Below are 13,096 nucleotides of genomic sequence, written 5' to 3' on the forward strand. Positions count from 1 at the left end.
ACACATTTTTTAAAACTAGATCCCCTTATAATGATTGAGGCTAAGTTTGATTAAATTTGGCCCAGTAGTTTCAGAGGAGAAGATTTTTGTAGAAGATTACAATAAACTGTTATCACAGAGATATGTTTCCCCTTTTTTTGTAATTTTGATTATGCAAAAGTTGAAATCAAAATAGCAATACTTTAACATTTACACAAGTTATGTAAATATTAAAAGTCAATGAACCATGAGTGAGTTACATGGCTAAACAATCTCCATGTTAATGAGATGTGCCAATGCTAATACAACTGCATACCAAATACCATTGACTTATTATAAGTCGTTCCCAAACCTAAATACAAACATTAACTTGTAAACTATGTAAAAATTTCCAAGTCAATGAACCATGAAGAGGGGGTTGGGTTATATAATCTCCAGGGAAACAATACTTGCAAATGCTTGATTAAACAATCAACCAAAACTCAAATCAATATCTTCAAGCATGAAGAAAAAAGTGTGGAAAACTGATTTTATATCATATATATTTTTACTTACCAGTCAAGGAATATACATAAGGATTATCTCCCTTACAACGTTCTCATAACTCGCAACACCTGGATGATTTCAAACATCTATCTAACATTGATCATCCGGGTGAAGGCCTCCTCAGTTTATCTTTCGGCGGCAACAAAATAAGACGTTCTCACTTTGAGACTTCCTACTATAGTCTCGTCGTTGAAATTTTTATTTATGTACGTTTGATATTATCGTCCGTTCATATTGGACGATGGCGGAAGAGTATAGACACTCACTTGCTGACGCAAATGCTGAAAATTTAGATTCAGATAGTGCAGGTGAAACGCCAACGGGTGATTTTCTCGTGAAAAAAATGGCGAGGACAACAAAAGACTCTTCTTCAAAGAAAAAGAAACGTGTGTCAAAGACGGCTGAACTTGAGAATAAGTTAACCAGCATGGAGGACAGGTTTGATAAGAAAATAGATATGCTATTTGCAGTTTTGAACAAGTCATGTGCTACTACAGGTAGTTCGACTGTTGCAGAGAATTCTCAATCTGGTGGTTTAGCCACGCAGAGAGAACAAAGTTCGGATAACGTCCCAAGTACAGGGGAGCGTAGACCGGTAATTTCTTTGAATGCAAATCTTGATGAGGACTTGGGAAGTCCTAGAATTATTAGAAATATTGATTTTGACAATAGGTCAGAAATTTCTCTTCATATAGACAGTCGTGAAAAGGCTGATTTACTTGGTCTATGTTCATCAGAGGATGAATATTCTCGTGGCCTTGGTAGTCCTGTTAGTGTTTATTCTCAGGCTGGCAATAAATCTAGAAATGTTGAAAGATTTAGCCAATATCTACAAACTCAACCTACTATATTTAATAACAATGTTGAAAGTCAGTCAAATCAGAGACAAACAAGTAACATTGATAATAATAACAATAAAACTGTAGACAAGCAGTCAGATAATTTAAATTTATTGTCTAAGCTTTTCAAGGAAGATATTCCTTCAGAATCTTCTGATAATTCAGGTGGCTTGATCATTGATGAAGCGCAGGTTAGAATTCTAGAACGTTCCTGGAGAACTAAAAATCCAGAGAAACTTACTGCTTTTAAAGATGAATACCGTAGTTGTTTTCCGGTTAATGATAAATCTAAAAGCTTTTTACAAGTACCCAGTTTGGATGATTTATTAGAACCAATGATAAGAACTGTTCATGGTACAAATAGTGTTAAGTCATGGGACAAACACAAGCAATTGGTTACTCAACCTTTAAAACAGATAGAAAATCTAGCCTATCAAGGGCAGGTGGCTTCACGTATGGGTATTATATCAGTGTTGTATATGCAACAAACATTAGGAACCTTATTAGAGAGAGTTGAGAATGAAAATGTAAGTGATGAAACTTGTCAAATGGTGAAGGACTTGTTTGCAATTTCGACAAAGTCTCTTGATCAGGTAGGACGCACAGGGGCGTTTAACCATATGATACGCAGGAAAGCTGCAGCTACTGAGTCTGGTTTAAATAACTTGAAAGATATACAGGCTAAAGTGTTGTATTTACCTCTTTCGAATGAGGGTGTATTTGGTAAAGGTTTGGAAGACAAACTTGAGAAACGTAAAGAACAACGTGAGCAACTAGACGATCTCTTACCAGAGTATAAAAACAATAATAAGAGAAAGTTTGAATCAACTCAGGTGCGTCAAGATTGGCAAAATAAAGCTCCTAGATATAGTTCTAATAATAGTTCTACTCATGTTAATTATAACAATGCTAATTCAGCTGATAAACGCTCAGGTTTTAATTATAACAAATCTTCTGTGAGATCTGTTCCCAGGAAGTTCCAGAAAGACAATAAAGCTGATGACTTTGGGAAAAAGGATAAAGAAAAGAAAGCAGGTGGCAATTGGAATTCTTTTCGGATCCCAAAGAAAAACAGTAGCTGACTCAGAGTTGAAGGTAATAAGTTATCAGAATCAGGCCGAGATACCAGTTGGGGGTCGTCTAAGATTTTTTCGGGACAATTGGGAAAAAATAACAGACGATCAATGGGTCTTGTCAGTAATAACAGAGGGTTACAAACTAGAGTTTCTAGAAATGCCATTTTGGACAGGCATACGGAAAACCTCTGTGTCTTTAAAAGACTCGGATATTTTAATCCAAGAAATAAATACTCTTATAGAAAAAGACGCTATAGAACCTGTTCGCCAGCAAGATGCAGCAACAGGTTTCTACAGTACATTTTGTCTAGTCCCCAAAAAGAATGGGACAATGAAACCAGTAATAAATCTCAGACCCCTCAACAGGTATCTCAAGAAAATACATTTCAAAATGGACACTCTCACAAAAGTATTAAATCTAGTAAAAATAGGAGATTGGGCCATTTCTCTAGATCTAAGCGATGCTTATTTACACATTCCAATATTTCAGAAACATCGCAAATTTCTCAGATTTTCTGTTCAGAACCAGTGTTATCAGTGGAAAGTTCTTTGTTTCGGACCAACTTCTGCTCCGAGAGTCTTTACAAAAATGGTTTCGGTAGTAGCGGCTTTTCTGAGAACTCAAAATGTGAGACTAGCAGTCTATCTAGACGACTGGTTAGTAGTCAATCAAAACAAGGATCAATTATATCAAGATCGGAAGAAATGTCTCGATCTCCTAATGTCACTAGGTTTTCTTATCAACAGAGAAAAGTCAAGTCTAGTACCAACTCAAAACTTGATATACCTAGGGGGGCAGTTTCATTTGGACAAGGGACTTGTTTGCCCAACTCAGGAAAGAATAGACAAACTGAATATGGCAATATTAATTCTTTCATCAGGGAATGCAGTGTCAGCATTTCACTTCCTACAATTACTAGGCATAATGGCATCTTGCATAGAGTTAATTCCGAATGCACGCTTGTTCATGAGACCTATTCAACTACATCTTCTCTCATTTTGGAGACCAAGTTGTCAGGATCTGTCCATAAAGATCCCAGTTACACCACATCTGAAATCACATCTCAGTTGGTGGAAAAATTCAGCAAACACGCTGAGAGGCCAATATTTTCAACTGGCTCAGACTTCTGTCACAATAACGACAGATGCTTCCAAAACCGGGTATGGGGGTTTTATGAACAATCAAATTTTTCAAGGGGAATGGTCAGAAATGCAGAGCAAGAAACATATAAATTCCCTAGAATTGGAAGCAGTGTTTTTAACGCTGAAACACTTCCTAAATCAGTTGAAAGGTCAATATGTTCTGATAAGATCGGACAATACCACAGTGGTCCAATGTATAAACAAACAAGGGGGGACGAAATCGCCCACTCTTTGCTACCAAACATGGGATTTATGGAATCTAGCAATTCAAAACAATATTCGATTGAAGGCTGCTCATATAACGGGAAAATTGAACATTTTAGCAGACCAACTCAGTCGAACCAAAATTCAACACACGGAATGGTCTCTGAACAAACTGGTGGTTCAAAATCTATTTCAAATTTGGGGGACTCCTCTCATAGATTTATTTGCCTCAATAGACAATCGTCAGACAGAAATTTTTTGTTCATGGATCCCACATCAGAAAGCTTTAGCTCTGGATGCTTTGACAATTTCATGGGAGAGAATGTATGCCTATGCTTATCCCCCAATCTGTCTGATCCCAAAAGTCTTGCAATATATGAGGCAGTACCAGTGTCAGATTTTGTTGATAGCTCCCCAATGGCCACAGAGACATTGGTACCCGGAGCTGCTTCAATTATTGATAGCAGTTCCCATCAGGATACCAGTTATTCCGGAATTGTTATGTCAACCGAAAACTCGGATTTATCATCCCAATCCACAAGTTTTCAAGTTGACTGCATGGCTTCTATCAACGAACGGTTTACAACAGAAGGCTTTTCTAAAGGGGTTAGAGAGTTACTCTCCGCCTCATGGCGGAAAGGGACTCAAAAAGATTACTGCTCAAAATTCAAAAGGTTCAATAGCTGGTGTAGTACAAGGAAAATTGATCCCTATAAAATATCTTTAAGTCAGATAGCTGATTTTTTATCATATTTATTTGATAGTGGTTTGCAATACAGAACGATTGCAGGATATCGCTCAATGTTGTCCACAGTATTACCTCCTATAGATAATTTCCAAATTGGACAACATCCTAAAATAATTAGATTGATTAAAGGTGTTTTCAATACAAGACCTCCAGTTGCAAAACTATTACCTGAATGGGATTTGCACATAGTATTAAGAATGTTAGAAAATAGTCCTTTTGACAATGTTGAACAAATGAGTTTAAAAGATTTGACTTTAAAAACTGTATTCTTAACTGGCATTACTACTTTCAGGAGATGTAGCGATCTGCAGGCACTAAGAACGGATGAAGCTCCATGAGAATACAGACTAAAGGAATTACGTTTATAAGACATGGCCTAGCCAAACAGGATAGGGAGAAACATTTTGGAGCAAAAATTTTCGTACCTACATACACTGAGAATACCTCTTTAGATCCACGGAAAAGTTTGTTACAATATTTAGATAAAACAAAAACCGTTGCGAAAAAAATTACAGCAGGACCAAAGAGGGAAATTATTTTTAGCTGTATGTGAACCTCACAAGCCAGTTACCTCTCAGACAATTTCACATTGGATTGTTCAGATTATTAAACAGGCTTATTCTGACTCTGAATCTTCAGGGAAAGGGAAAATACATGCACATTCTACAAGAGATATTGGTCCGACTTGGGCATTCTTTAAAGGAGCATCTATCAATTCGATCTTAGAATCTGCAGATTGGAGTTCAGAATCTACTTTTAGTAGATTTTATTTGCGTGAATTAGATGTAAATGTGTTACAGAAAATAGACTAAGTTGATATTTTCGACGAGTTGCACAGCATGTTTTTGGTTATTCATTAAAATGTTATTGGTGGAAGCATTTTAAATGGTGGAAGTATTTTATATGTTTTTAACTATGAACTGCATTTGAACTTATGATGAAGTTGAAATGACAAAGAATCACAGAGAAGTTTTTCTGTTATTAGATGTGTTGTAGAAAGTCTCTTCAGGTGAGATAATTTATTTATAACACTCCTCCTAAGGTTCAGACTGCTTTGAAATCAGTAGTAATCCTTATGTATATTCCTTGACTGGTAAGTAAAAATATATATGATATAAAATTGAGAATTTGTTTTCAAGTTCTAATTTTATGAATTATTTTTACTTACCAGTCAAGGCTCTTCCACCACCTCCCCAGTTATAAATAATTTTCGGTATAGGGAATATTTTGTTCCCGCCGATAAACTGAGGAGGCCTTCACCCGGATGATCAATGTTAGATAGATGTTTGAAATCATCCAGGTGTTGCGAGTTATGAGAACGTTGTAAGGGAGATAATCCTTATGTATATTCCTTGACTGGTAAGTAAAAATAATTCATAAAATTAGAACTTGAAAACAAATTCTCAATTTGCTGGACTGATCGATGGGAGTGCAAACCTTTAAAATTCAGTCCCCTTCGACTTTGTCTGGAGAGGACTAATAAGCATTGTCATATCATAATGGCAGATTTTACAATAAGAAGGAATTATTGTTTTTTGTATCCATCAAAAAAGCAATTGCTGAAACTGTGAAACAGACTGTGTAATGGAGTAATGCATTATGTTATTGAATAAAATGTGTCTTTCTGAGTAAATAAAAATAAAAATTACTCTGTGTTTGTGTTTTATGTTAGAATTAGAGGGTTTTCAATTTCAAAATATTGGACATGGAATAGACATCATGACCTACTTTACTGACATCCAGCTTATTTGGAGTGGAATTTTGAAGTATTATTTATAAGTGGAGCCTAATAACATGGACTTATATTTTAATAAAAAGTCTTCTTTTGTGTTTTAATCATAACTTTAAGGCAGATTTTTATTGGTAAAGGCTAAAAAAGGTAATTTAATAATATTGTTGCTAACGTCACGTCTTTTCCGTCCATTGTGGTATGTCACGATCGCAATTTTCTTGTTAGTTCTCAGACAGCCCATTGTAGTTATTTTTATCCCGGGTTTTATAAATAATTGAAAATAGCAATCATATTAAATTTGGATGACGTAAGGGGGTCAAAGGACTTGAGGAATCAATATCATTGGCTGTTTTATTTTTTGCGAACGTTACTGTTCGAGGTTTCCGTCCAAATCAGTGTCACGTGAGCAACATATATTTATATCTGTAACTCTCCTGTATAGGAGTTACGATATCGCCCTTTGCAGAAATAGATTCGGAGTCAGTTCCTTCACATGATGGGGAAGCAAAGAAGGTAAGTTGTATGTAATATCGTTACAAGAGGACCTTAAATGTATTCCGTCCATCAAAAAGACGTTCGCAACAAAACATAATGTCATGATAGTAGATGTTGCTAATGTTACTATTACGAATTGGTTTCTTGTGTATTCATTTGATATAAAGTACACCTGCAAATGACATTCTGTATATTTAGAAATTCTAAACCAGACTGTACAATTTTATTACTCCAGGCATATATTAAACATCACTGTGTGCATACATTTTAACTTTTAAAGATGTTGTTGCTCATGTGACATGTCCAAATGTCGCTAACGTTACTAATTTTTGTCTCCGTCACATTAGCAACATGAAAGTAGGAGACAGAACACAATACTGTAAAATCTGCCTAATATATTGTGACATCCTTGATTTATTACCTTTGCTTTGTCGTTTTTGTGCTGGTTTGGCTGGTGTTTTCTTTTTCTTCTTTTCTTGTTTCTCTTCAATAGGTTTTTCTTCCTCCACTTCATCTTTATCACTTTCATCTGAATCAACTGATTTTTTCTTTGCTTTTGTCTTATTTGTCTTTCCTGGTGTTTTCTTTTTGCTTTTCTTTGCAGGTTCATCCATTTCAAAGTCCTGGAAGAAGATTGGTTATCAATTTTTGCCTTATTTACACCCTCCAATCAAATCAATTTTATTTTGTGTTTTGTTAATATGAGAACCATTTATTTGTCATTTAAATACTGAAAACAGGAAAACAGCTCATTTTTATAAACAAATATTACCACCAAAAATAAGTCCCAAGTATCAAAGACAGCTGATCATTAAATCCTTCATCATCATATAACAAAGAAGATGTGGTATGATTGACAATGAGACAATCCACAAAAGACCAAAATGACACATCATTAACAACTATTGGTCACTGTACGGCCTTCAACAATGAGCAAATCCCATACCGCATAGTCAGCTATAAAAGCATTGTTGTTTATATCCGAGTCTGTGACTGCAATTATATGCTTGTTCTATATTTTAGATGAAAAGGTCTTGTGTTGAGCTGATTCTCCATCAAACTGTTTTTATTCAAGTGTCAGTGAGTCTTAAGCAAACTTGTGTATGAAGTCATATAAGCCTACTGTTTATTTTAGTGGTTCTGAAAGTAGGTTATATCATTTAGTGTAAAGTCAGAACTTTGTTGTTAGGTGAGTAAAATTCAAGGGGATATGTGTCACATCAATTAATCCTCTCATTCTGATACATTATTTACATTCACTATTTCCCGAAATCCCATATTTAATTGCCTTAAAGGAGGGTTGTAAAGGGTTATTTATTGCAATGTATTTGAAATTTTTTATTTCATAATTTTTTTTTTATCTATATTGAAGTTAATTATTCATTGTGTTTCATTGAATTGTTGTTTTTTTTTCAATTTTTAATTCATCATAAAACACCAATTGTCTGTTTACACAACCCCCTTTTGTGAACCTCTCAAATTTCGACCTGTGGTTACCTCATCTCCTTCATCATCATTATCAGGTGATTCATCGTCCTCCTCTTCTTCTTCTTCCTCGTCTGCAACTTCTTCATCAGAAGCTTCATCTTTCCTTGCTTTCTTTGCTGGTTTACCCTAGATAAAGAGATAAGTAGAAACATAACAAGAAAACACAAAATAATAATGTGAAAATTACTCAAGACTGTTGTCTGCTCTATGGTCGGGTTGTTGTCGCTTTGACACATTCCCCATTTCTTTTCTCAAGTCTTCATAAACCTCTTGTTTTTTGCTTGAATTGTTTTACAATTTTGTCAGATTTACCAAAAAACAAACAAAACATATTGAAGTTGGAAAACTACTAAGGCCCTTAGCTTCTTAATTAAAACTGTTTTACCTTTTATCGCAAAGATGCATGGTATGGGTTTTGCTCATCAATGGCTGAATGATGATTAATGATAATTTTCAATTAATGCTGTAAAGTGCGGTTTCTTGACCATTCCATATATTCTAAGAGAATAAAAGCGTTAAGAACTCATACTTTTGGCATATAATTGGGTTTTCTTTTGAATTAATTGGGTTATTGAACCCTGTAATGGGCAATTGCATTGGGTTTTTAATTGTTTGTATTGTGAATCACGCAAATACGTAGCTTATCTGGAGCTCTGTACTAAGTTTCAAGTAGATTGGACTTCAACTTCATCAAAAACTACCTAGACCAAAAACTTGAACCTGAAACAAGACAGACGGACTGAATAACGAACGGGCGGACGCCCAGACCAGAAAACATAATGCCCATGAATGGGACATAATAAAAATCATGGTTGACTGTAACATGAATTTTTAGTATATATCTCGTCCATATTTTCTACCTATTTTTTAAAGTGACACTTACCCCTGATGTTGACTTTTTTCTTTTATGTGATTCTTTTTTCTTCTGTGTCTGGGGTGTCTGTAGAAAATCAAACAATTTTATGTAATATAATAAACATACTTATTTCATATCTATAGCTATCTATAGTGTATTCTTTAACGCTTATTATCAGTTTTCCAAATCAGGTAGCATTTCCCTCCAGGCCAACCTTAAAAATATGTTTGTTTGCAGTTTTCCGACTGTACCTTCAGACTGAAGGGTCGGTAGGTAGGAAAAATATTTTTATTTTATTAGCCAAAATACAGTTTAAACAAGCAGTTACACTAAACCAAGTTCCTTGTGAAAAAAACAACATTTTAAAACAACAAACACTGGACATGCTGAAAACCAACATCAAATGAACAGGCATTTTCAGATAAAAAACTTTTTAACCAAAACTGAAACTTTAACATAGTGTCATTATCACATAACATATGGTATAATTATTAAATACTGGAACCCTTATAAACAAGGAATGTCATTATGACTAGAACTGTTTTAAAGAAATATATTCAGACATGTATGCTTCTTGACTAGAATGTTTTCATGGGTAAAGTATTTTCATCAGAAACATGTAGATATTAAAGATTTATAAGACAATGTATTAAAGAGTGTATTTTTGATAAAAAAAAAATAACCATTGAATCTTCCTCAATTGAAAAAAGGCAACTTGAAAAAAAAGTATTAAGACATTCGACTGTTTTCATATTTCTAACAATATTTGATTATATGTGATAAGGTTATATTTTTGCCAGGCTTTATTGAAAACCAAAGAAATCTAAAGTTTGGGGTGAAATCCATAGCACCCCATTAAAAGTAAATGGTCTGTACTGAAATGTTTTTAATGCATAAAAAAAATTGGCAGCATATGTAGCTCCTAAGGACATGTTTTAATTGAATTCACACATGCCACACAGTTTGGGTATATTTAATATTGTAAGAAAGAGAATAATTGCAATGAGTGGGGCAGCCCCCCCCCCCCCCCCCCCTTATCCTAAAGGAGCATACTCATTGCAATCGAAGATAGATTTAATATAGAGAACTGCTATACAGAACTGAATTACTACAAGAACCGAGTAGGCCAAACCAACGCCATAGAGTCATGCAACTGTGGAGCACCTGAAACGCCTCAACATTTCCTTCTGGAGAGTCCCTGCTATGAAAACGAACGAGAAGACATGCTACACCAAATATCCAAAGAGGTCGGGATCAGAAACTTGAATTTAGCTACTATGCTAACGAGACTGGACGGCGAGAACACAGAAGAAACAAAAGCCAAATTACAAACAGTGGCACATTACATTGACAGAACGGGCAGATTTAATACTGCTGTTCCTCAATCCCAATCTTAACCAGTGCATACCACATTTAAAGCACAGAGAAGAAAATACGTCGAGGAAAACGCACCAGAGAGGAAAACCGCACCTTGGGACAATTCGTGCCAACAGGCCTTAATTAAGATTGAGGATTGAGGATTAGAGAGAGTATATTTATTTTTCAAGCTAACCATTCATTATCTCTACATCTTTGTGTAGTTAGGGTTGCTTCTTATTGATTTGGCATGATCTATATCCATTAACATTTCAAATGAGCCCTTCCTGCGTACAGGCCTGTTTACAGATATCCATGAAGATTTAAGTCGCGGGGGAGTTGTTTCATCTTCGTGTCTTCATGTCGTCTTCACAAGGATTTGTAGAAAATATGCCATACTTCAAGCTGCTATCGAATTATTTAACCACTGAAATTTGTTCCTTTAAGTCAGGATCCATAGATTCTGTACCCGATTTGTTTGAGACAGAATGGTTATCGTGTCAGTTATGAATATCCGCTGCATCATCGTCAATGATATCATCACACATCATTACATGTGCCTGAATCTGTATAAACAGTTTACTAATACACTTTTTTGTTTGTTATCTGTCTTAAAATTGATACGAGACGACAGCGTAAAGTACTCCTCCGTGACTTCATGGATACCTGTAAACAATTTCCATGTGCTTTATCATTAAATGGTCACATGAACGCTTGACGGGAAGCTAAGAAAAACCAAACTTGAAATGCGTAATTGACCCAGACTTTAAATCTTTACCGGAAAGGACCCAAAGTTCCGGATCGCGTCAATAGAAGTATTAAAAAAAATTTCTTCAAATTTAAAGCAATAAAATTTTCACAGTCGGGAGGATTTTCAAGGGTCGGTCGGTAAACTGCAAACAAACAATATTTTAATTTAAGCCCCATTAAAATAAATTATGAACAATTAAGAAAAGAATTTAATGAACAATTAAGAAAAGAATTTAATGAACAATTAAGAAAAGAATTTAATGAACAATTAAGAAAAGAATTTTTAAATGAAAATAAATACAATAACTTAAATGATATATACACCTGGAAAAAAGTATTGCAACACCAAATTGAAATTGAATTAAAAAAAACACTCATTATTTTTTTGTGATATAATTTGGTAAAATAGAACTAGTTAAACATTATTTAAGTATCACCTGAGTTTAATCAATAAATATCGACTCGATAAGTTTTTATCTGCACATGCAGCTACTGTACCCGTAAACAGCAAAAAAGATGTTTTGATCCTCATTGTTTTCAGCACTTTAAATAACCAAGTTTTTAAAATTATGTGATTGACACCTTATAATGGGTCCTTGACAACTCTTAACTGCAGCAAGATGGCAGATTATCAGCATAAGAGAAGCAGGGCTGTCGCTGTAACAACTGCACACGTTGTTGGTCATCACCATGCCACTGAAGTCGTTTTGAGAATAAAAATCAGGCAATAAACGCTGTAAAAGACCTTCTGAGATAATGAAGACCCCCTATTCCATTTGCTAGAGAAAATCAAGCATAATGAAGGTTGGTCAGAAGGAAACCCATTGCATACAAGACAATCCTAAAATGAGAGTGGTGGCCATACAAGAGCCTTTTAACAAGAACTGTTCGAGATCAACTCATCGCTTCTGGTTACAGTGCAATAATACCATTTCGGAGACCTTTGCTAACGAGCAGACTTACAGTTTTCCGTATCCAATGTAGTGCAGAGCTCGCCAAAGTTGGAAATTAGCATCGTGGAGGAAGATCCAATGTTCAAATGGAATTTGGTTCATCTTCCTTGGCCCGATCGTAGCCCGGCTTTGAACCATATTGAGCTTATATGGGACACTATTGGGCGGAAAGTGAGCGAAAGGACACCCCAGTTCAAACACAACATGAAATAAACAATTCCCTTCATCAGAAATGGTTGCTGCTACCTTAGCAACAAATTAGTCGATTTATGGCAGGAATCAGAAGACGTTAAGATGCGGTTATCCGTTTGAATGGAGGCTGCGCACAAAGTACTTATTCTTTGGCGTATAACGATCAACCATGATGTGAACAGTCATCTGAAGATTAATTTTGAAATGTCCGACATTGTAAAGTTCGACTACAGTGAAACTTGTCAAATGCGTTTTTTTGTACAAAAAACACTTCATTTTGTTATTGAAATTGTGGTTATATAAATCTTTTTTTTTTAAACATTTTTTGTTCGTTTCAATGCCAATGTTATCGTGAACTATGTTTCAATAATATTATACACATATTTTATTATATTCCATAACTAGAGGCTCTCAAGAGCCTGTATCGCTCACCTGATTCTACTTGGGTTTTTGAAATCATATAAAAAAATATAAAATTTGACTAAAAGTGACAACACAACCTCATTTATAAGGAAAGGAACATGTTTAATTTCATTCAAAAGTCCCCCACTGGCGGCCATCTTGGATGACGGATCAGCTACAATGTAACAACACTTGGTAAGCACCTCATAAGGAACATTCATGCCATGTTTGGTTTTATTCCATTCAGTGGTTCTCTAAAAGAAGTCATTTGTATGCATTTCCCATAGGGTCCAATGTTAAACTAAGTCCCCTGCTGGCGGCCATCTTGGATGATGGA

At 35.1% G+C, this 13,096-nt stretch overlaps 2 protein-coding genes across 2 annotated transcripts in view; one reads left to right on the forward strand and one right to left on the reverse strand.

Moving 5' to 3' along the window:
- The window catches only part of LOC143052249 (uncharacterized), a 38,308-nt gene that overhangs the window by 18,236 nt on the left and 6,976 nt on the right, over positions 1 to 13,096 (reverse strand). The window contains exons 5-7 of the mRNA XM_076225237.1: positions 9,134 to 9,190; positions 8,260 to 8,376; positions 7,184 to 7,385 (exon numbers count right to left, since the gene is read on the reverse strand). Coding sequence (XP_076081352.1) covers positions 7,184 to 7,385; positions 8,260 to 8,376; positions 9,134 to 9,190 — 376 coding nt within the window. The remainder of the gene's footprint in view (positions 1 to 7,183; positions 7,386 to 8,259; positions 8,377 to 9,133; positions 9,191 to 13,096) is intronic.
- Positions 627 to 4,861, forward strand: LOC143052250 (uncharacterized). Its single transcript, XM_076225238.1, has 2 exons — positions 627 to 2,459; positions 4,828 to 4,861. Exon 1 carries the CDS (start codon positions 767 to 769, stop codon positions 2,444 to 2,446), a length of 1,680 nt encoding a protein of 559 aa, XP_076081353.1. The 5' UTR covers positions 627 to 766; the 3' UTR covers positions 2,447 to 2,459; positions 4,828 to 4,861.

The sequence above is a fragment of the Mytilus galloprovincialis genome, chromosome 11, assembly GCF_965363235.1.
Source record: "Mytilus galloprovincialis chromosome 11, xbMytGall1.hap1.1, whole genome shotgun sequence".
Lineage (NCBI taxonomy): Eukaryota > Metazoa > Mollusca > Bivalvia > Mytilida > Mytilidae > Mytilus > Mytilus galloprovincialis.

Excerpts from the sequence above, each read along its gene's own strand:
- LOC143052250 (XM_076225238.1), top strand. The coding sequence starts at position 767 with ATGGCGGAAGAGTATAGACACTCACTTGCTGACGCAAATGCTGAAAAT.